The following is a 24,348-nucleotide window of genomic DNA, read 5'->3' as shown; positions in this document are numbered from 1 at the left end:
AAAACTGCAGCCGGTATTTAAAGTTCAATTCCAAGCACATCGCGACCATTAACCTTGTTTGTGTTTAAATTAATTATCACCTCATATAACACTCTTAACTTACCTATACATATTTTTTACAAAAGCAAAACTACAACTCTCCATAAAAATTAGCATACCAATTACAAATGGTTTGTCATTTATTTATTGATGATTCTCTTCACAATGGTTTGGGCTTTTCTTCATTAATCTCATTTTTCATATATGTTGTGTTAAATTGCGAAATGATTATTACACATTTATATTGAGAAGGGGGAGTTTTTGTGGTTATTGAATTTTTGAATGTTACTTTAGTGTTACATTTCTAAGTATACATGAGTTTAACTAAATTTAACAACACCCAGTATGAATGATATAACTCAACAACAGGGTGCCTTCCGTAGGTTATTATCGCAGTAAGAGGGTTTTACAAAAAAACAAAAAGATACAATCGGCTTAAAGGCGGTACTTTATAATTGGGTTATAAAAGGAAGCAGGAAGTTGGGCAAAAAAAAAAATGATGTGAGTCAAAAGAAAGCAAATACACTAGTTTATAATAAGGCGAAAATATAGATTGTATATTCAAGGGGAGTTTTGGTTTTTTTTTTGGTGAATAAGGCGTATAGATTTTTGTTCAATTTATTTTCATGTGGCACGTTCAAATCTAGAGAATAATTTTATCTTTTTAAATGATAAAAACAATAAATGGAAACCGGAATGGCAAATGGTCATTTAAAATGAATTGTGTAAACACATACCAGCGAAATATCTTCATATTAGAACTTGGTTGAATATCATGCCGTAAAAACTTGCCGATACCCGCACAGAGGAAATGAAAATACAAGAGGACGAAAACTTCTCCTCTGCGAAGAAAACAAATGTTAACCGTATAGATAACGCACAAGGCCTCCAGCTCTGGTATTACCGAGGTTGCAGTCGAAGCGCTGATTTGATAAATTCCTTATAAAGGCATCGGCAGTTATAATTTCAAATTGTTTGCCAAAAAAATTAATGAAATGAAAACATTTATAAAAAAGAACATTTGTTACTACAAAGTAGATTCTAAATCCTATTTTCCTTACGTTTCGTAAAGCCGGCAGAGAACTGAACTGGGTGACGACGACGACGCAAACTGTATGATATTTGAGAGAAGCGCCGACAAAAACTGGATGGTATTAGAGAAATTTTCCTCATGACTGCCACCTACTGACGCAGTTTCGCTCTCTTGTGTTTTCATTCTCTCTGACTCGCATGGAACCAGTGTTGCCAAATTTGTTGATCCCGTCCTCCAATATTTAGGCTTTTTCAAGTTATGCGATTCTTGTTAAACGATAGCCAATTTTAGATAACTTCATTTAAATACGTTCATATTAAGTGCAGGCTTTTACTGCGAGAATCAGTACAATGTCATATTTTTCTCTATATTAATTCGAAAAAAGCATGTCATTATTCAGCCCTATGAATAGGGTCCGCAAGGAGGGTTTGTTAAACAGTTCGCTCGAAATAATCATGTCTGTCCTGGTACACATATGTATTGCTTTCGTGAGGTGCCATACTTAAGAGTGTTCTGGACTACACTTCACAACGTCATAGACCTGAAAAATGTACACGGACATTTTTTCTGTGTGGGTCAAGTATATAGTTATTGTATGCAAAGTTAGAAGATTTTTAAAACAGAATTTGAATTTTTAATATTTTTAACCCTTTAATGCCCAATCCAGCCTTTAGGCGGCCTTCATTAAATCAGGAAGCTTTTAGTCAAACGCACGTTAAGACAACAAAAATGGGTAAAATAAAAAGAAAACTTAGTTAAAACTGTTCACGAGGCTTTGCAGCATATACTGATTTTTACCGTATATTTTTTTGCTTTTGTATCGTTAACATTGAATATTTAATCAGTTGGCAAACACATTGGGGCATTAGAGGATTAATATATTTTGCAAATTTTATTGAATAAAATCAGTTGAATATACCACAAAATAAGATTTTATAAAACTGTCTAAAATTGGAACAAAAAATTCTTCTGACTGGTGTATATTTTTAGGGATTGTTTTTTTCTTTTTCCACATTCTACTGTAATTTTCCTGCAAAATAGGTTCATTTTATGGTTCCTGTCTGCAAATAAAATGTATTGCAGACAAATCAACTGTTTACAGTTTTCGGCAAGAGATTCCAAAAAGTTGTCTCACTTGTAAACCAGAACAACTAACTTTTGGAGAGGTGTAAAGAATGTGTGCTGTGTGGTGTACTGTGCGATGAGACTCAGAACAGGCATGAATATGAATGTTCATTATTTCTTACGAAAATTTCATTTTTGCCTCAATAAGTGTTCGAAAAAAGTCAATGCAAAGTTTTTGCAATTATTTCGCACTAACGGTTGATTATATTTCCAAAAAATGTTTGCTATTTCCAAACATGAAATGTTAACATATACCAGGTTTATCACGAATATATACGATTCATCTTCATACACTCATAGAAATTCGTTAGAAGACGTCCGATAAAATCTTTTCGAGTTATTCCGCATGAACGTTTCATTAAATATTTTCTAACATTATTTTCAATATTCAGGTTTTCGTGCGAAAACGTTATGCTGAAAAGTTTTAGACCGGCTAAGGCAAACCGGATTGAGAATTCGTTGTGTAAACTTGAAGTTGTGTCAAATGAAGAACTGTCTGCAAAGAATTTTTAACGGTCATTTAGATTGGGAACCATTTGCGCAAATAAATAAATACATTTTAAAATTTAATTTTAGTTCTATTAAAAGTTTCTCGAGACTTTTAGCATACGACTTGGAGAAAAAAATCTCATATGTTTGTTTGCATTTAAAAATTTATCTATAGCATTTTTAAGATATGAACGTCCCATTTAAAAGGTGTATATGATAGCTCTATCGATCGACTGAAATGCACAGAAACAGCTGATTTTTGGTTATAAATTCAGCTGTTTGTCTCCATTTCAGTCGATCGATAGAGCTCGTTCGACATAGAGAAACAGGCTGTTAGTTTTGTGTTTATATATTTTGTTTAATGCAAAAAGCGTTTCTCTAAAGATAAGAATGTGAATATTTGTTTTAGTTATTTGAAATTTAAGGATATATTTAAACAACTATATTGTTATGATTTTTCAGGGAAGGTTCTTACCGCAAAACGAAACAGAGATTAGGTTCACTTATGCCATTAATGCCCTAGTGACGTTTTTTCAAAGATTGTATTCTTATCTAAAAATTAGGTATCTTATAAAAATATTTTCAATTAAGCTAGAGTTCTCATAGATTTTTTAACATATTTAGAGTGAAAATTCTTTAGCAAATTATAATAACAAAAGGGCTGGGATATGGAAGAAAGAAGATAGGATGTTTTTATTTATGATACTTGTAGAGAATTATTATGTGGATTCAGTGTAGCGAATTGTCATTCGATTTATTATTTTGTTAAATAATGCTTTTGTTCAATGTGTTATGTGAAAGTATGATTTTCCCAGTATTTTTATTTAATATAAGATTAAATAGACAAAATATTCATTTTATATATATAGTTATTAACTTGCATGATTTCTTCTATATATAGTATATAAGAAATCTGTATATCTATTAAACATTATATGCTTTCCTCAAAGTATAAAAAATTAAAATATTTTTGTTATTATTTTTGATTAATAAATTATAGTTTTGTAGATCTTATCTTTAAAAGCCCTAATTATATAAATTTTTGGTTTTTAATAAAATAAATAAAACCCACTTGTTTTGTATTTGTTTAAATAATGTTTTTATTGATTTTTTTTGAAGCATTTTATTGTTTTTATTAAAAAAATGAACTTACACGACAATACATATTAAAAAGAAAATAAATGGAAATTATATATATTAATGAAACTTACACATATAAGTGGATAACTGAAAGGAAATGTTATTATATAAATTAAGAATAAGATTATAAAAACTCATCATAAATATCATCTCCATAAAGCAGCCAGGCCAGGTTAGGAGGGTTTGGATTCAATGGATTTTACAATTTTCGAAAATAATAATATTAATAATAATACTTGCAATTCACATTTTTATAATTTGATTAGTAAAATATGAGAATAAATTAAAATTTCACATTAAAAGAACACGAAAACAAAAAACTCAAACATTCACATTACAATATTGTATATGATTAATAAGCATAACAACACCTTTACACAGTTTTTGATGTTTATTCTAATAATCTGATTCACCCTGTCTTTGCAGTTGTTGAACAACTGTTTATAATGACAGACTCAATGCAGTGTTGTATTTCCGTTTCCGTTTACATCTATATGTAGTTTGTTTTTTTGTATGTGAAGTGAGGTGTAGGCATTTTTTTAATGGGTGTGTTCCACAACTAAAGTTGTTCTCGCTTAACAAAAGAAAAATGGTTTTGCTTACAATATAGCAAAATGAAAGTTAATTGTTTCTTCTATGGCAATATACTATAGGTAAACAGAAATATAGTGCAAAAATATAATGGTTTAATACTATAAATCTATTAAATCATTTGCATATCAGCTCACTGGTGTTGCTGTATTGGTTGTTATTGATGCTGCTGCTGCCTTAAACATTTGTTATTTTTGGGGGGGAAACTCCAAGCTGAGTTTATTTTTATTATTATTCATCATCTTAGTTTAAATGTTGTTTTGGTTGAATGCTGTTGATGATCTCGTTCAATATCAGCTTTTCTTATTTCATGAGTTTTTCTCGCTGCTTTTTGTTATTCTTGTTACAATATATATATTTTTTTGTTTAATGAAAAATATAATTAGTATTTGTTATTTGTTTTTTTTTTTTTTTGTGTGTAATAATAATAGTAAAGATAGAGAGAGGGGGGGATTATATGCGTTTTGTTGTTTTACCATGTTCTTGATTTTTTGTTTTTGAAAATTTTGTTTGTTACTTATTTTTCTTTCATTTGAGTATATAATAGTTTAGTTTTATTAGTTTTAACGGAAAGGTTCAATTATTAGCAGTTGTTTGAATGAGTTTTTAATTTTCTTGTTGTTGTTTGTTGGTTTTTTTTCCATATCTTCATTTTGAAAACCCTTACAAAATGGTTTACCAAAACAAGATTATTTCTAATTTTGAAGTATATATTATTTTGAAGCTGTTTTGTTTTTGTAGTGCTGTGTTCTTGTTAGTTTATCCATCACTTATTACTTCTTCTTCTTTAATATTTTTTACGGTTGAGTAGTGTTAGGGTTCAATTGCTGCAATGCGTATCATTTATCAAAGTTCTTCTAGCCGGATGAGGCAATGGGTGCCGAATTGTCCTCGCTTAATGGCTGTTGGGCAGCTGCCTTGTTTTGGCGTACCAATTCAGCACGGCGCTCCTATATATATAAAGAGGATACAAAAATTATGTATTAATTAAATTGATTTGAAAAATATTTCATAAATAAAATCTGGGGTTCGAGATTAACTACTCCCAAAGGTAGTGAATTATACAACGCGTGCAGAAGGCTAAAATGTGACATATATTCAGGAAACGAACCTACTTACTGGCCATCTAATACAGAGAGAAATCCTGATCTTATAGACTTCTTTCTGGTTAAAAATATCAACAAGAATTATATATTTGTAGAAAATACAACAGCTCTTTCTTCATCAGATCATTCGGCTGTCATTATGACTGTAAGCGATACGATAATCCAAAAAGAAATACCATGCTTTCTTTCTAATAAGCGTACAAATTGGCATTACTTTCGATACATTATTGATTCAAAAATAAATTTAAAAGCTGAATTGAAAAGCAAAAAACAAATAGATGACGAACTTGCTGAATTTATGCAAACAATCCAAGCGTCGGTGTGGGAAAGTACTCCTGAAATTGCTATTAATACTTCATGTGAATCTTATCCAAAAACAATTAGAGATCTTTTGGCAAAAAAACGAAAAGCTCGCAAAAAATGGCAGAAAGAAAGAACTGCTGAAAATAAAACGATTCTCAATAGACTTTGCAACCAACTTAAAAAAGTATCGAACGAAAGCAAAAACTATACTATGTCCGCACTCCTTGGGAATTTGTCTGCACGTAAAGAATCGAATTACAGCTTATGGAAAGCAACCAAACATCTCAATCAAACAGTACCACAAGTGGCACCAATTAAAACTATGGATGGGTCATGGGCTAGAACACCTAAAGAAAAAGCTGAATTGTTCGCGACATATTTCGAAGAGATCTTCAGACCAATAGAAGCACACAATCAAAGTGAAAACTTACGTAGAACTGAAAAACTTGATACCGAGAGCATTCATCCTGTTACCATGGGAGAATTAACTTACCTCATTGATAAAGACCTAAGCTCGAAAAAATCTGCCGGATATGATTTGATTACTGTAAAAATAATTAAAAAATTTACACAAAAGACTTTAAGGAAGCTCTTATACATTATAAATGCATGTTTTCGATTGAGATATGTTCCTCTTGAGTGGAAAGTAGCCGAAATAATAGTAATCCCAAAACCAGGAAAACCACAAAATGAGCTATCGTCATATAGGCCAATATCAGTTCTTCCAATATTATCAAAGATATTCGAAAAATTGTTTTTAAAAAGACTAAGCCCCATACTGACTAGTCGTCGACTTATTCCAAGCCACCAATTTGGATTTAGAACTCAACACTCTACTATTCAACAAGTTCATCGGATAATCGATGTTGCTGAAAAAGCAATCGAAAATAAAAACGTTTGTTCTGCTATTTTTCTTGATGTAGGGCAGGCCTTCGATAAAGTCTGGCACCAAGGCTTACTATTCAAACTGTACAATGATCTACCTAAAGAATACTTCGAAACATTGGAGTCATATCTAGATAATCGGCATTTTCGTGTTAAACAAGACAACGAATACTCAACTCTTAAAACTATTCGAGCAGGAGTTCCTCAAGGAAGTGTTATTGGCCCTGTACTATACTTGTTATATACAAGAGATATCCCAAACCCACCTGATGCTACAATTGCTACATACGCTGATGATACAGCTATCCTAACTTCCGGAAAAACTGAAAAAGAAGCAACTAATAAGCTACAAACTATTCTGTCAGCTATTATTAATTGGATTAATAAATGGAGAATGAAACTGAATGAAAATAAATCTGTACATATGATATTCTCGAATAAAACCACATCTCATACCCCCCTATACATAAACAACAACATTATCCCTTTCTCAAATAATGCAAAATATTTGGGCATGACGCTTGATGCAAAAATAAAATGGAAGGAGCATGTTAAGAAGAAAAATAATGAAGTAAAACTAAAGTACAGGCAAGTCTACTGGATTCTAACTGACAATAGAGTATCAATACAAAATAAAATATTGATTTATAATCAAATGATAAAACCAATATGGATGTATGGCATACAGCTATGGGGCTGTACAGCAAAGGCAGAAATTCAAAAGATTCAGAAGACTCAAAACCAAATACTTCGCACCATAGTTAATGCTCCATGGTACATAAGAAATAGTGACCTACATAGAGATCTAAAAATAAGAACAATTGTGGAAGAAATATCTCTCAACGCCCAAAAGCATGCAGATAAATTAAATGCGCATGAAAATTCGGACTTGAAAGATATTGTAATTCACTATTCAGCATCCAGGAGGCTTAGAAGGACGGTGCCAATGGACTTAGTCAATTAACAAAAAAAAAAAAAAAAAAAAAAAAAAAACGTTTAAATATATTAGAGTGTAATTACTGGATTACTTCTCAACAAAAATGCTTTCTAATGTTAAATATTAGAGTTAAAATTGCTATTGTAAAATTACTAGATGGGTTATAGCTCAGTTGTAATAGTAATAAAATAAAAAAAAAAAAAAAAAAAAAATAAATGTATTCACTGAAATCTGTTGATAAAGAGTTGCTATATTACACAAAAAAAAAAACATATTTTTTGTCTTCAATCACGAAATTAATTGACCCAATTAAAATTAAATTGAAATGTCTTCAATGAGAGAAATATTACACAGAAAAAAAATTTACAAACATTTTTCCAATTAAAGTCTTAATTTTTAATTGTTGAATCAATTAAAAATTTAATTGATTCTACAAATTTTTTAATTAAAACAAACATTAATAATACCAATCAAGTTTTTTATTGCTTTAATTAATTTTTTAATTGACTTCCAATTATTTTTTTAATTGATATTATCCATCAATTAAAAAATTAATTGGAAGTCAAATAAAAAATTAATTGATGCAATAAAAAACTTAATTGATATTATTAATTTTTGTTTTAATTAAAAAATTTGTTGTTTTAATTGATTCAACAATTAAAAAATTAATTAAAAATTAAGACTTTAATTGCAAAAATGTTTGTGAAATTTTTTTCTGTGTAATATTTCTATCATTGAAGACATTTCAATTAAATTTTAATTGGATCAATTAATTTCGTGATTGAAGACAAAAAATACTTTTAAAAATTAAAATTTTAATTAAAAATTAATTAAAAAATTAATTGATTTTTCCAATTAAGACTTTAATTGGAAAAATGTTTGTGAATTTTTTTTTCTGTGTAATAATGACTTTATGAAATCATTAAATATCAGTTTTTTGTGAAAACCAAAATATAACCGCATTCGCATTGGTCAAGAAAATTTCTAATCATACAGATTTGCAGTGAAAAATTCGTGTAGAATTGTCATCTATGATGATATAAGAAATGCATAGCCAATAATTAAGCAATAGTTTGGTATCAAGCTGTGCAGTATGTAGCATGATTCAAGCAAAATAATACTCATATGAATCTCATATCCAGAGAATGAATTTGTCCCATTTATGTCGGCAGAGGCTGATATGAAAATTTTGCCACAAAATATGACAAAATATGTCTACTCAGCGTCGATCAATTATCCATTAATATATGAAATTAAAAAGTATCCGGAATCGTTATAAGATTAATCGTACAATCAATCTAAACATCAAATTTACATTTTATTCATATCTGTTTTATTAGGTTCGTAATCTACTAAAATTGGATTTGAAATCCTTTTTTTATAATGCGTCCTATATACTATAAGTTTTTCCGGACGGAATGTCTGTGTTTGTAAAGAATCTTACAATGTGTCCTATCGATACGAATTGTCTGCGATGACTAAATAATCGGTAAATGTGTTATCGATCCCATAAATTAGCAATTCAATATCGAATATGCCTTCGGACTTAACTTATAATGTGGCCAATATATGGGATATGTTCGACACGAGCACTGTCGTCCAGATAAACTTATTGTCTGCTCGGCGCATAAACATGCAACAGTAGGGCTATTTTCTTTTAGCACTGGATGCAAAATTTGTATGGACTATCCAGAACATCGTTGCACTGGTGTTCTATCCAGAACAACTCATCAGTGCAAGTCGCGCCGTTGTTGCCAGATTGTATTTTGATAAAGTGACGCTTCTTTAGCAATTTATTGTGACCAATTTATCGAAAAACATGAATTCAAAGTGGTACAGTATTATTACTATTTGAGCATTTCATACATTAAAAATGCAAGAGTTCACTTCTTTTCTGTGATTGTTTTTAAACAGCTTATGACAGTGCTGCATATTTTTTGAGATGTCCTGGATAAACGAGTACTCTGTTTTCTTTTAGTCCTTCACGGCTTAAGGCCGGTATGCACCTCTAGCGAAAAATTTCATTCCCATAAGAAATGCATTGCTATTTATGCTAACGAAATTTTCGGTAGCGTTCAATTTCGTAAGCTGGTACGCACCTCTAATGAAAATAACAGGGTTGTCAAAAGCATGTTTTGGCAGCAAACATTTAATTTATTACAATCATTGTGTGCGTAAAAGTTTTAAAAGGTCTGTAAATAATAAACAATTTATTTGAGGAATGTTTGGAACATATATTAACAATTTTTAAAAGCGATTAGCTGGTTTATAATTTGTGTACACAGCCCTGTTTTTTTGTTGTAGACTTAAATAAATTTTTGCTACCGAAAATTTCGCTAGAGGTGCATACCGGCCTTTAGGGTATCCAGTGCTAAAAGAAAACAGCCCTAGTATCGATTATGCCTTCGCACTTAACTTATAATGTGGCCAATATATGGGATATGTTCGACACAAGCACCGTCGTCCGGAATAACTGATAATCTGTAAGGCGCATTAGGTAAAGTTTAGTCAGAGAGAATACAAAGACAAGAGTACGAAACTGTGAAGCAAAACTGCATCAGTAGGTGGCAGTCATGAGGAAAATTTCTCTAATATCATGCAGTTCTTGTCGGCGCTTCTCTCAAATATCATACAGTTTGCGTCGGCGTCACCCAGATCACGTCTCTGCCGACTTTACGAAACGTAAAGAAAATAGGATTTAAACCCTACTTTGTAGAAAGAAATGTTCTTTTATATAATGTTTTCATTGCATTAATTTTTTTGGCAGATAATTTGAAATTATAACTGCCGATGCCTTTGTAAACACCCAGCAAAAAAAGCGTCGCCAAAAATGTGATGAAAATGTTCTTTTTGGATCCGGAATTGACGCAGAAGCGATGAATTTAACATTGGCTTGTCATAGGACGGAAGTCCTTCATTTCAACAGCCTTTGCACTGAATTTGCATCACTTCTTTAGGTGTGATCCGACTTCAATGTTTTGGAAAAAAATCTGTGATATTTTGTCAAATAAATAATTTTTATAATTTTTAATGGATTCTAACGCTTGTCTGAAACGTTTAACCTCAAATATTTTTTTCAACAAAATTTGAATGATTTGTACCATTTTATGAATTCTTACTCTGTTTTTAACCTATTTGAAATAAAAAAAAGTTAAATTACCCATTAAAATGATGAAAAAAGCATGTTATAAAAAATTGAATGAAAAGAACTTCCTGGGTCGTTAAAATAAAGAACATCATTGGGAGTGCATCCTCTGGAAGTGCTTTTAAAGAAGTTGTGCCTTTGGAAGAACTTCCATTTTTTTTGCTGGGCAGTTTATCAAAACAGCGCTTCGACCGCAACGTCGGTCATACCAAAGCTGCAGGCATTGTGCGACATCTATACGGTTGACATTTGTTGTTTTGAGAGAAATTTTCGTCCTCTTGTGTTTTCATTCTCTCTGGTTTAGTAGCAGCCACGGTTGCCACTCATGCCAAAAATAATTTACCAAAAATTTACGAAAATGTTAACAAAAATGTACCAAATTTATTTTGAAGGAAATTTTTCCTTTCTATAAGAAATTTGTCATTTGTTCATTTCTATGGGAAATTTTGTCAAAATTTTATTTCTATAGAAAATTTTGTCAAAATGTTAATTTTATAAAAATTTTAATTTAAAATTTTTTCACAATTTTATTTTTATACAAATTTTGACAAAATTTAATTTTTACAGAAAATATTGTCAAAATTTTATTTCTATAGAAAATTTTGTTAAAATTCTATAGAAAATTTTGTCAAAATTTTATTTCTATAGAAATTTTTGTTAAAATTCTATTTCTATAGAAAATTATGTCAACATTTTATTTCTATGGGAAATTTTGTCAAAATTTTATTTCTATAGAAAATTTTGTCAAAATTTTATTTCTATAGAAAATTTTGTTAAAATTCTATTTCTATAGAAAATTTTGTCAAAATGTTATTTCTATAGAACATTTTGTCAAAATATTATTTCTAGACAATGTTATAAAAAGTTTATTTTTATAGAAATTTTATAAACATTTTATTTCTATAGAAAATTTTTTTCAAAATATTATTTCTATAAGAAATTTTATAAACATTTTATTTCAATAAAAAAATTTTTCAAAATATTACTTGTATAAGAAATTTTATAAAAATATTATTTCTATAAAAATTTAGGTACCTCTTATTTGGAGTGGAATATTTTACAAAATCTACCAAAACATCAAGAATTCTACCAATCTACCAAAGAGTAAAAAATCGACAATTTTTGGTAGAATTCTACTAACTGTGGCAACCGTGGTAGCAGCCCGTTATTTAAGGCTTATTTAGACCATTCATTGTGATACCACAATGTAGAACTTCTCTCTTGTCACTGAGAGCTGTCCGATTCCACGTTTAGCTCAATGACAAGGGCCCTCCTTTTTATAGCCGAGTCCAAACGGTATTTCAACTTACTGTTGAACCACATATAGATTTGAAACACTCTGAAATATAGCCAGCGTTGCTGTGCAGAGAAAATCCACTGCAGAAAAAGCATTTTTGGTGTTCTGTCGAAACTGAGATTGAACCCATAAACCTTTGTATGCAAGGCGGGCATGGTAGTCATTGCTCCACGGTAGCTACGAGGTGTAATCTAATGTAGATATGATTTCTTTTGCTATTATCGTTCAAATCAATATGTCAGAGAGACGTACGATTCAGGAAGTCTTTGAACAAATTCTGTATAAACCTCGAGTGTATTTTATTACAATTTACCAACTAGTCAATAATCGTCCTATTTCAAAATAAAATTTATTTTTAATTATTTCCCAAATCAATAGAATATAACGGAATGTGATCAACGTATACACAGAAAAAAATGTCCGTAGTAACGCTAAATTTAACTTATTTTTATTGGAAAAAAATTATTTGCTTGTAGTTAAATTTTATTATTTTTCTCGAAATTTTCCACAGCTTAATGAAATCTTACTTTTTTTAAGTATGTCTCATAAATTTTATGAACTAAACGTGAGTATAAAGTTCAATGACCGTACACATAAGTTCAATATGAACTAAAACAAATGGAAATTTTCGTACGATTTCCAAAAATAGTAAGAACGAACTACTGTATGGTTAAAATGGTCATGATTTGGCGCCAATGATTTCCTTCTTTACTTTTAGTTCATTTTTTCTTCTATGAGATGATGTAATTTCGTGAACTGCAGTTAAAAAATTACAACAGGGCATTAAAATTTCCTGGTTCTAACAACGCTTTGTGGAAATCTCAAAATGTGGAGTAAAATTTAGTTCAATTTTCATGCTGCGTGGTAGTTCATTCTTCCTATAAAACAGTTCACTTTTTTGTCGGTGTAGAACTCTGTAGCTTTTGTTTTTAATCCGACCTTTCTGTTATTTAAGATCCACGGTGTAATTCCTATTTTTTTTTAAATGTCCAATTATCAACAGATTTCTTTAAAATTAAATTAAAAATAAAAAAAACATTTGCAACATATATATATATGATACACATGGCGGCGGACAGTCAATAGCAATGATCTTATTGTTATGAATACTTTAAATAAACAAAAAATCTTCTAATCTAACAAAAAGCCATGATTAATAAAATATTACATTTTAACTCGTAAACTAATAAAAAAATAATAATAATCTAATAAGTAAATATAAAATAGGCATGAATGAGATTGAATGTATGTATGTATGTACGTGTATGAATGTCTGTACTTATTTATACATAATTAAATAATTTAAAAAAACAAATTAAACATACGAGCTTATGAACTTTTTCAATTTTCTTTTGAATCTCCTTTTCACGATTTTGTTCAGCGGTATATAATTTATTTTCAATAATGCGGGCCTTCTCCTCAATTTTTTGTGATTCCAATTGATCGATTTGATTTTTGATTTCAGCAATTTTGACAGTGTTCTATAAAAAATTGTTAATGAAAAAAGATTTTTGTTTGTAGATACAAAAAAATGATAATGAAATGATGATAATATGAAGGGAAATGACAAGATATATATTTACAATATATATATAAATATATAAGTGGATTGGGAAAATATATATCATATAATAAAATAATGAAAAAGAAAAAAAAAACAAATACAAATTGCGTAAGGAAGCAGCAAAGTAATTTGGATCATCTCCATATTATAGTCGTTGGAGGAGTAAAGGTATCAATAGTTTTACAATTTGTACAATACACGGCAATAACTAATTAACATAAAATTGAATTTAGACAAATCACAGTTGCCATCTCTAAAGTAGGATACATTTCCATCTCCTGAAACAGCTTGACCAAATATCATATTCCCCTTTTATTTAATTTAAACCACAAATTTGTCCTAAACTAGTTTTGTATAAAGACAAGGGTTCAATAAAATTTTATACATTTTGTGGCAAATTTCAACTTAAATACACAAAATTATGAATTCTTCCGGTGTAACCGGAAGTTAACAATTTTGAGCAAAAATTTTTGATTTTTTAGAATCGATGTACTTGTCTTATTTTATCCAGCTTCAAACCAATATAAGCTTTAAAATATATCTCTGGTAAGGTATAGTGGTGAAACGCTACTAATAGAATTTTTCTTTCACCACTTTCAGATTATTCGTAGTACTGACGGAGAGTAGGAAATACAAAAGGAAGAAAATGGATCTTTTGTCAAGAAAACAAGTGTCAACCGTATAGATGTCGCATAATGACCGCAGCTTAAACTAATCGGCAGTTATAATATAAAATTGGGTGTCTAGAAACTGTACTTTCTATACGACTTGCCTGAAATTTAAAATCTAAATGTAGTTTAGGACCAGAAATAGGTGTGTCGAAAATGGGGTGCATCGGTCGATGTTTTGTTATAGGCCCCATATAGAACGATCTAACGATTTTATTTATTGGGTTTCTAGAAAACGTAGTTTCTATCCGATTTGCCAGAAATCTAAAATCTAGAGGTATTTTAGGGCCAGAAATAGGTTTGTCGAAAGCCCCCCTTATAGACCGATCTCCCGATTTTATTTCTTGGGTATCTAGAAAACGTATTTTCTATCCGATTTGCCTGAAATTGAAAATCTAGAGGTATTTTAGAACCAGAAATAGATGTGTCGAAATCTCCAATCGATGTTTTGCTATAGGCCCCATATAGACCGATCTAACGATTTTAGAACCAGAAATAGGTGTGTCGAAATCCCCAATCGATATTTTGTTATAGGCCCCATATAGACCGATCTAACGATTTTACTTCTTGGGTTTCTAGAAAACGTATTTTCTATCCGATTTGCCTGAAATTGAAAATCTAGAGGTATTTTAGAACCAGAAATAGGTGTGTCGAAAATAGGGATGTATCGGTCCATGGGTTGGTATAGGCCCAATATAGACCGATCTAACGATTTTATTTCTTGGGGTTTTAGAAACGTAACAGTTTGGTCTGACACATAGATGGCGTCGCTAGTATTAAATGCATATTATTTTTATATAGTACCAACCTTCAAATGATTCGAGTCAAAATTTGACGTCTGTAAGTCAATTAGTTTGTGAGATAGAGCGTCTTTTGTGAAGCAACTTTTGTTATTGTGAAAAAATGGGAAAAAGGTAATTTCGTGTTTTGATAAAATATTGTTTTCTGAAGGGAAAAAATACGGTGGAAGCAAAAACTTGGCTTGATAACGAGTTTCCGGACTCTGCCCCAGGGAAATCAACAATAATTGATTGGTATGCAAAATTCAAGCATGGTGAAATGAGCACGGAGGACGGTGAACGCAGTGGACGCCCGAAAGAGGTGGTTACCGACGAAAACATCAAAAAAATCCACAAATTGATTTTGAATGACCGTAAAATGAAGTTGGTCGAGATAGCAGAGGCCTTAAAGATATCAGAGGAACGTGTTGGTCATATCATTAATCAATATTTGGATATGCGGAAGCTCTGTGCAAAATGGGTGCTGCGCGAGCTCACATTTGACTAAAAACAACAACGTGTTGAAGATTCTGAGCGGTGTTTGCAGCTGTTAACTCGCAATACACCCGAGTTTTTCCGTCGATATGTGACAATGGATGAAACATGGCTCCATCACTACACTCCTGAGTCCAATCGACAGTCGGCTGAGTGGACAGCGACCGGTGAACCGTCTCCGAAGCGTGGAAAGACTAAAAAGTCCGCTGGCAAAGTAATGGCCTCTGTTTTTTGGGATGCGCATGAAATAATTTTTATCGATTATCTTGAGAAGGGAAAAACCATCAACAGTGACTATTATATGGCGTTATTGGTGCGTTTGAAGGTCCAAATCGCGGCAAAACGGCCCCATATGAAGAAGAAAAAAAGTGTTGTTCCACGAAGACAACGCACCGTGCCACAAGTCATTGAGAACGATGGCAAAAATTCATGAATTCGGCTTCGAATTGTTTCCCCACCCACCGTATTCTCCAGATCTGGCTCCCAGCGACTTTTTCTTGTTCTCAGACCTCAAGAGGATGCTTGCATGGAAAAAAATTGGCTGCAATGAAGATGTGATCGCCGAAACTGAGGCCTATTTTGAGGCAAAACCGAAGAAGTACTACCAAAATGGTATCAAAAAATTGGAAGGTCGTTATTATCGTTGTATCGCTCTTGAAGGGAACTCTGTTGAATAATAAAAACGAATTTTGACAAAAAAATGTGTTTTTCTTTGTTAGACCGGGGACTTATCAGCCAACCTATTACTTTTTCTAATGATTTCAAAAATGGGGGTAAAATCTACAGATTTTTGATTTCAAATCAAAGCGTTATTTTTATCATTTTCTTGCCCATACAAATGCTGCATCTATACTAAAAGAAAACAAGCCTTATGTCTGTGTACACTGAAAAAATATTTACGTGATATTAAAGATTACGCAACCTAAATTTTAGGATGCACAATATACAAAACGTTAAGGACAAATTTCTTTAAAATAATGACATTTTAATTAAAACAAAGTTTATAATCTTTACTTCAAAAAATTTTCCATTAAATTTAGGACACAAATTTTGTAAATTTGCGTCTTTCCGTTAAAGCCGCAAGTCCTTGAACTAAGGAAAATTTTCCATAAAATAAAAAAACACATTTTGGATTTAAAGAAATCGTCCTTAAATTAACTGAAATATTGAATATTTAGAGTTAAGATAAAAAAGCTTCAAATATAGACTAAGACTTATTTTGGGGATGTAGTATCTTTGGTTTAAAGTTTTTTTTTTTTTTTTGAATTAAGAAAAAAATTTTACTTTGAGGTATCCGCTATAATAAGGATTTTTAAACTGCACTGAAAAAACAGTGAACCCACCAGGAAGAAAATTTTTGGTTAATTTTAGAAAATTTTGAATATTTTTAGAAAATTTTAACTAAACAGTATTACAAACGCTGGCATGTCGCCGATATCACAAAAATAAGTAAATATTTTTCAACAAATGCATGAAAATTTATTAGGTATAATTAATTTTTTTCACTTGTCAAAGAAAATTTTGTAGTTTGAAGGAAAAACTTGGAGTTAAAAAATGCAAGAATGTCTTTAGTGACATACGAAGTTCATGATGAACGCAGTTTTGGTAAAATTTACAAATTTAAAGAAATAATGAACTATTTTGTGGGAAGCGCGAATTTAGTAAATCTTTTTGCTCAATTATAGGATAATTTTTTCCCATTTTTTAGTTCATTTAACTAACGTACGCAAAAAATTATTAGAGTAAATGAAACTTTCTCCAAACATAATAATTCCATGAACTAAAATAAAGTTAAATTGGCTTTAGTGAAATAGAGAGTTCACTTTTTTTTGAGTGTGGCATTTGTTTGTACGTGAATAGCTTTATTGATATACCGCGAAAAGAAAATGAAAATTCGATAAATGAGATCAGAATCCTAATTTTAATTTCATTGATCCTTGATTTAAGCCCAGATAGGTCGCTAAAAATGTTTTCATTTTAAAGAAGCCGCATCGTTGGCTCGAAATCAATACCAAAATCCTTAAGAGAAGGTCAAAATCTTTGGATCCAGGTAAACTTTTTTTTTTGAGTGTATGGAAAGAATCTTTATTAATTGTCAGATTTTTTAAATGGAGGTCGTTTTTTTACTCCAAAAACCAGGAAAAGAGTGAGAGAGAAGGATCAAATGTGACACTTGATATAATAAAAAGTTTTGGTGAAAACTTTTTCATTTTTTCCATGTTTAGTTTAAAGACAAGGGACATCCTGTTTTTGTAGACAATTGCGGTGAAACCACACCAAGAAGCTTGAAACACTAAGAAATGTCACGAGCATTACTGAAAGCGGATAAACAACCACTGAAAAATGTATGGTGTTTGGCAGAAACAGGGATTGAACCATTTTGTATACAAGGTTAGTATGCTAGTTAATTACATCACTGTGCCTTGCAATGACTTGCCTCGTACCGCCAGCTTATTTCCTATTTGATTTCCTCATCCTATCGCTCGTTTTCACCTATAAATAAGATCGATATGGTCCCTATTGTAGTTCGATTATGGTCTATTTTAATTAACCTATTATTTTACTGCTTCCTTCAGCTGAAAATGTATGTGGATGAGTGCAAAATAAAGTGCTTTAAATGAAAGTATGTTTCGCTAAAACAAATATAAAATATAATTATTTTATAATTTTTTAATTAAAAATAAAACGGAAAAAAGTATATGTAGAAGGAACAATGAAATTATCAACAAATGGAGAGATGTTTATAAACAATGAATGTATGGTGGTGCTTTTAAGTGCCTAAACGGAATGAATAATAAGTGTAAATTTCGATTTAGATCCCAATTGTTTCCAATTGAAAATCATCTCGATGACTTACATGTTCCTTTAGGCGTTCCAACATCTTTTTAATATTTTCATCGCGCAAAGATTGAGCGGTCTTTAGTTTCTCTTCAATGGCAATTTTTTCAATATATTTTTGTTGTTCCAATTGTTCTCGAGTTTTTTCAATTTCTTGAGAATGAATCTAAACGACGAGAGATGTTTACAGGCTTAGAAAATATCACACATTAAGTAGATGGAATATATACCTTCAATTTCTCTTTCAAATCACTAATAATGGCTTCACGTTTCTCAACATGTTGCTCCATTTTCGATTCCAATTGTTCCTTGGTTTGATTGATGAATTCATTGGTGATTTCATCCTTCTTGCGTGTGGCTTCTTCGATTTTTGCCAGTTTGTAAGTTAAATCGGCCATTTTCTTTTGCTCCAAGGACTGTATGGGAAAGATTAGTATTTAAATATATTATTGTCATTTATCATTTAATCTAAACTACTTACAATGCGTCTTTCCTCTGCTGCCTTAAGTTTTTGCTCAATTTCTTCAGCTGAAACATTTTTACCTGGTGTTACAGGTTTCTTGGGAATAGTTACATTTGGTGCTGGCTCAGCCAGAATAACCTCGTAACTCAAGCCTCCACGTGATTTCTCCTGGCAACGAATCTCAGTGGCTAAAAAGATATAAAAGAGATAATTTGTTAGATTTATTGTATAACAAAACTATTGGTTGTGTTAGCTTAGAATATGTATAAAAAATCTAAACTTGTAATAAAAAGGTGGTATCTCTGAAACAGCTGAACTACAATGAAATTGTTCTTCAAAATTTTATTTTTATAGAAAGTCAAAATTTTATTTCTGTAGAAATTTTTGTCAACATTTTATTTCTATAGAAAATGTTGTCAACATTTTATTTCTTTTGCAAATTTTGTAAAAAATTTATTTCTATACAAAATTTTGTCAAAATTTTATTTCTATCGAAAATTTTGTCAAAATTTTATTTCTGTAGAAAATGTTGTCATAATTTTATTTCTATAGAAAATTATGTCAACATTTTATTTCTTTTGAAATTTTATTTCTATAAAAAATTTTGTCAAAATTTTATTTCTATAGAAAAATTTTGTCAAAATTTTATTTCTATAGAAGATTTTGTAAATTTTTTTGTCTATAGAAAATTTTATATCTATAGGAAATTTGTCAAAATTTTATTTATATTGAAAATTTTTTCAAAATTTTGATTTCTATAGAAAATGTTGTAAAAATTTTATTTCTATAGAAAATTTTGTCAAAATTTATTTCAATAAAAAAATGTTGTCAAAATTTTATTTCTATAGAAAAATTTATCAAAATTTTATTTCTTAAGAAAATTTTGTCAAAATTTTATTTCTATAGAAAATTTTGTCAAAATTTTATTTCTATAGAAAAATGTTGTCAAAATTTTATATCTATAGAAAATTTGTCAAAATTTTATTTCTTTTGAAAATTTTGTAAAAAATTTATTTCTATACAAAATTTTGTCAAAATTTTATTTCTATCGAAAATTTTGTCAAAATTTTATATCTATAGGAAATTTGTCAAAATTTTATTTCTATTGAAATTTTTTTTCAAAATGTTGATTTCTATAGAAAATGTTGTAAAATTTTTATATTTATTTTATTTCTATAGAAAATGTTGTCAACATTTTATTTCTTTTGCAAATTTTGTAAAAAATTTATTTCTATACAAAATTTTGTCAAAATTTTATTTCTATCGAAAATTTTGTCAAAATTTTATTTCTGTAGAAAATGTTGTCATAATTTTATTTCTATAGAAAATTATGTCAACATTTTATTTCTTTTGAAATTTTATTTCAAAAAAAAATTTTGTCAAAATTTTATTTCTATAGAAAAATTTTGTCAAAATTTTATTTCTATAGAAGATTTTGTAAATTTTTTTGTCTATAGAAAATTTTATATCTATAGGAAATTTGTCAAAATTTTATTTATATTGAAAATTTTTTCAAAATTTTGATTTCTATAGAAAATGTTGTAAAAATTTTATTTCTATAGAAAATTTTGTCAAAATTTATTTCAATAAAAAAATGTTGTCAAAATTTTATTTCTATAGAAAAATTTATCAAAATTTTATTTCTTAAGAAAATTTTGTCAAAATTTTATTTCTATAGAAAATTTTGACAAAATTTTATTTCTTTAGAAAATTTTGTAAAAAATTTATATCTATAGAAAATTTGTCAAAATTTTATTTCTATCGAAAATTTTGTCAAAATTTTATATCTATAGGAAATTTGTCAAAATTTTATTTCTATCGAAAATTTTGTCAAAATTTTATATCTATAGGAAATTTGTCAAAATTTTATTTCTATTGAAATTTTTTTTCAAAATGTTGATTTCTATAGAAACTGTTGTAAAATTTTTATATTTACAGAAAATTTTGTCAAAATTTATTTCTATAGAAAATTTTGTCAAAATTTTATTTCTATAGAAAAATTTATCAAAATTTAATTTCTTAAGAAAATTTTGTCAAAATTTTATTTCTATAGAAAATTTTGTCAAAATTTTATTTCTATAGAAAAATTTTGTCAAAATTTTATATCTATAGGAAATTTGTCAAAATTTTATTTCTATAAAAGATTTTGTCAATTATTTTGTCTATAGAAAATTTTGTCAAAATTTTATATCTATAGGAAATTTGTCAAAATTTTATTTCTTTTGAAATTTTTGTAAAACATTTATTTCTATAAAAAATTTTGTAAAAATTTTATTTCTGTAGAAAATTTTGTCAAAATTTTATTTATATAGAAAATTTTGTCAACATTTTATTTCTTTTGAAAATTTATTTCTATACAAAATTTTATTTCTATAGAAAATTTTGTCAAAATTTTATTTCTATATAATATTTTGTCAAAATTTTATTTCTATTGAAAATTTTTTTCAAAATTTTGATTTCTATAGAAAATGTTGTAAAAATTTTATTTCTACAGAAAATTTTGTCAAAAATTAGTTCTATAGAAAATTTTGTCAAAATTTTATTTCTATAGAAAAATTTATCAAAATTTTATTTCTTAAGAAAATTTTGTCAAAATTTAATTTCTATAGAAATTTTTGTCTAAATTTTATTTCTATTGTAAAATTTTTAAAAATTTTATTTGTATAGAATTTTAATTCTATAGAAAACTTTGTCAAAATTTTATTTCTATAAAAGATTTTGTCAATTTTTTTTGTCTATAGAAAATTTTGTCAAAATTTTAATTCTATAGAAAATTTTGTCAAAATTTTATTTCTGTATAATATTTTGTTCAAATTTTATATATATAGAAAAATTTGTCAATATTTTATTTCTATAGAAAATTTTGTCAAAAATTTGATTTCTATAGAAAATTTTGTCAACATTTTATTTCTATAGAAAATTTTGTCAAAATTTTATTTCTATAGAAAATTTTGTAAAAATTGTATTTCTATAGAAAATTTTGTCAAAATATCTATAGAAAATTTTGTCAAAATTTCTATAGAAAATTTTGTTAAAATATTGTTTCTATAGAAAATTTTATCAAAATTTTATTTCTATAGAAAAATTTGTCTAAATTTAATTCTATAGAAAATTTGTGGAGTAACTCTTAGTTGGAGAGAATATTTTTCAAAATCTACGAAAACATCAAGAGGACAGAGACTACCAGTCTTGGTAGAATACTACCAACTGTGGCAGCCGTGCATCTGTGTCCTAATTTTAATTTTATTGATCCTAGATTTAATGTCACATAGGTCGCCAAAAACTGTTTTTGGTTTAAAGAAGCCAGATCTTTGGCTTGGAATCAATGCCATTTATTTCCCTCCAAAAGCGTTGCTTTAATTTTTTTATTTATTTTTCAAACATCGTTTTGTTGTTTCGCTTGGTTTACATTTTATTCACAAAACATTTAGTTTTCACAATTTTGAATGGCGTATGTTGGCATGAATACTAGCAGCAACTCTTAAATAATAAATGAAAACTTTTTCGTGAATATGTTGAAGGTCTGTTTTTGTAAGACCATTAATCACTGTTGACCAAATGTGAAATGCGTTAGCACAACCACAAAACAACATGAAAATTCACTTTATAAATTGCCAATTGTTAAGAATGGAGAACTTTCCATATGGAAAAAAAGTTGTTTTTTTATTTGTGTCGCTGTGTGTAATTACGGCAAAGGATAAGCCAAATACAAAAATTGCAAAGGGTAAAGAAAGAAAGTGTGTGATAGAACAAAAAATAAATAAAAAAATAGCTTTAGTGGAAAAATTGCCAAAATAAAAAACATTCTTTTGAATTACGCTGCTCTTAAATAAATAAATTGTCTTTGTATTACTGACGATCGATATACTTCGATGTGGCTTTTGTATTTCGAATTTATGATAAAAGGAGTAATCTCGAGAACTTCATTCAATCCCTATCTAGTTAGGAGTTTGTTATTTAATTACCATCGGAAAATTATAAATTGCTTGCCTATCTCTACCACTTTAATAACAATGGCCTTTTTTTATTCTTCAATGATTCCCTCCCTTCACTTCCAATCCACAATCTTATTATTATATATTATTCACATTCTACTTAAAGTTAATGGATTTGAATCCATAACCACACTCAATATAAACTTCTATTTCCTAAGTCCATTTTCTATTGTTTGAGTTGCCGTTTCCGTTCTTTTGCCCTTTTTATGGAGGTCCCTAGATATTCTTTTATACAATAGTGTTGCTGATGACTGTCTGGTGTAATTCCTATTACGTGCGTGGGCTCCTTATATGGATCTTGCGCTTTCTCCCTCACATTAGGGACAGCTGCTCTTGTTGCAAGGATGTTATTCTATCTTAAGTGTAAAGAGAAATTGGTTTAAAAGCTACTTAAAGAAATTACTTGGGGAAAAGCAACACTAAATACAAAGTCCAATAGAGAATGTAGCTTGTAATAAAATAAGATTGCTTGGAACATATTTATTATAGTAATATAATAAATAACAAAAAGGATTAAAAGTTGGAAGATATTTAAGTATCTAAGCTAAATAGTTTTAAAAGAATGTAAGTCGGAGTTTTTATGGACAAGAACCGAAAAGTATTTCAAGCAAAAAAAAAAAAATTAAATGATCTCGAAGCTTAGAAAAACTTGTTTGGACACAATGGTTATTTAATTAAAAGGGTTTCAAAACATAGTTTTAATACTGTCGCGATCATATTGTGAAAATATGTATAACATAAATATATAATCCAACAACCTAAGAGCTCCCAAAAAAGTAAAACATTTTGACACAATTTTCTATAGAAATAAAATTTTGACAAAATTTTCTATAGAAATAAAATTTTGACAAAATTTTCTATAGAAATAAAATTTTGACAAAATTTTTTATAGAAATAAAATTTGGTAAAATTTTCTATAGAAATAAAATTTTGACAAAATTTTCTATAGAAATAAAATTTTGACAAAATTTTCTATAGAAATAAAATTTTGACAAAATTTTCCATAGAAATAAAATTTTGACAAAATTTTCCATAGAAATAACATTTTGACAAAATTTTCCATAGAAATAAAATTTTGACAAAATTTTCTATAAAAATAAAGTTTTGACAAAATTTTCCATAGAAACAACATTGTGAAAAATTTTTCAATAGAAATAAAATGTTGACAAAATTTTCCATAGAAATAACATTTCTCTATAGAAATAAAATTTTGACAACATTTGCTAAGAAATAAAATTTTGACTACATTTACTATGGAAATAAAATTTTAATAAAATTTTCTCTATAGTTCTATAACTAAATTTTTGAGAAAATATTGTATAGAAAAAAAATTTTGACAAAATTTTCAATAGAACTAAATTTTTGAGAAATTTTTCTATAGAAATAAAATGTTGACAAAAATTTCTATAGTAAATAAAATTTTGACAAATTTTTCTATAGAAATAATATTTTGACA

At 28.6% G+C, this 24,348-nt stretch overlaps 1 protein-coding gene across 4 annotated transcripts in view; it reads right to left on the bottom strand.

Moving 5' to 3' along the window:
* Nucleotides 1–149: 149 nt before the first annotated feature.
* stai (stathmin) overlaps nt 150–24,348 on the bottom strand; it is a 578,970-nt gene continuing 554,771 nt past the window's right edge. For 3 of the 4 annotated variants that reach the window (XM_075293926.1, XM_075293925.1, XM_075293927.1), the window contains 5 exons: nt 18,916–19,085; nt 18,665–18,850; nt 18,454–18,600; nt 13,416–13,571; nt 150–5,367 (listed from right to left, as the gene is read on the bottom strand). In XM_075293926.1, the coding sequence (XP_075150041.1) occupies nt 5,275–5,367; nt 13,416–13,571; nt 18,454–18,600; nt 18,665–18,850; nt 18,916–19,085 (752 nt within the window). In that variant the 3' untranslated portion in view covers nt 150–5,274. The remainder of the gene's footprint in view (nt 5,368–13,415; nt 13,572–18,453; nt 18,601–18,664; nt 18,851–18,915; nt 19,086–24,348) is intronic. The other variant, XM_075293929.1, reaches the window with a different exon arrangement.

Source organism: Haematobia irritans, chromosome 2 (genome assembly GCF_050003625.1).
Source record: "Haematobia irritans isolate KBUSLIRL chromosome 2, ASM5000362v1, whole genome shotgun sequence".
Lineage (NCBI taxonomy): Eukaryota > Metazoa > Arthropoda > Insecta > Diptera > Muscidae > Haematobia > Haematobia irritans.
This window is presented reverse-complemented; position numbering and strand designations above follow the sequence as displayed.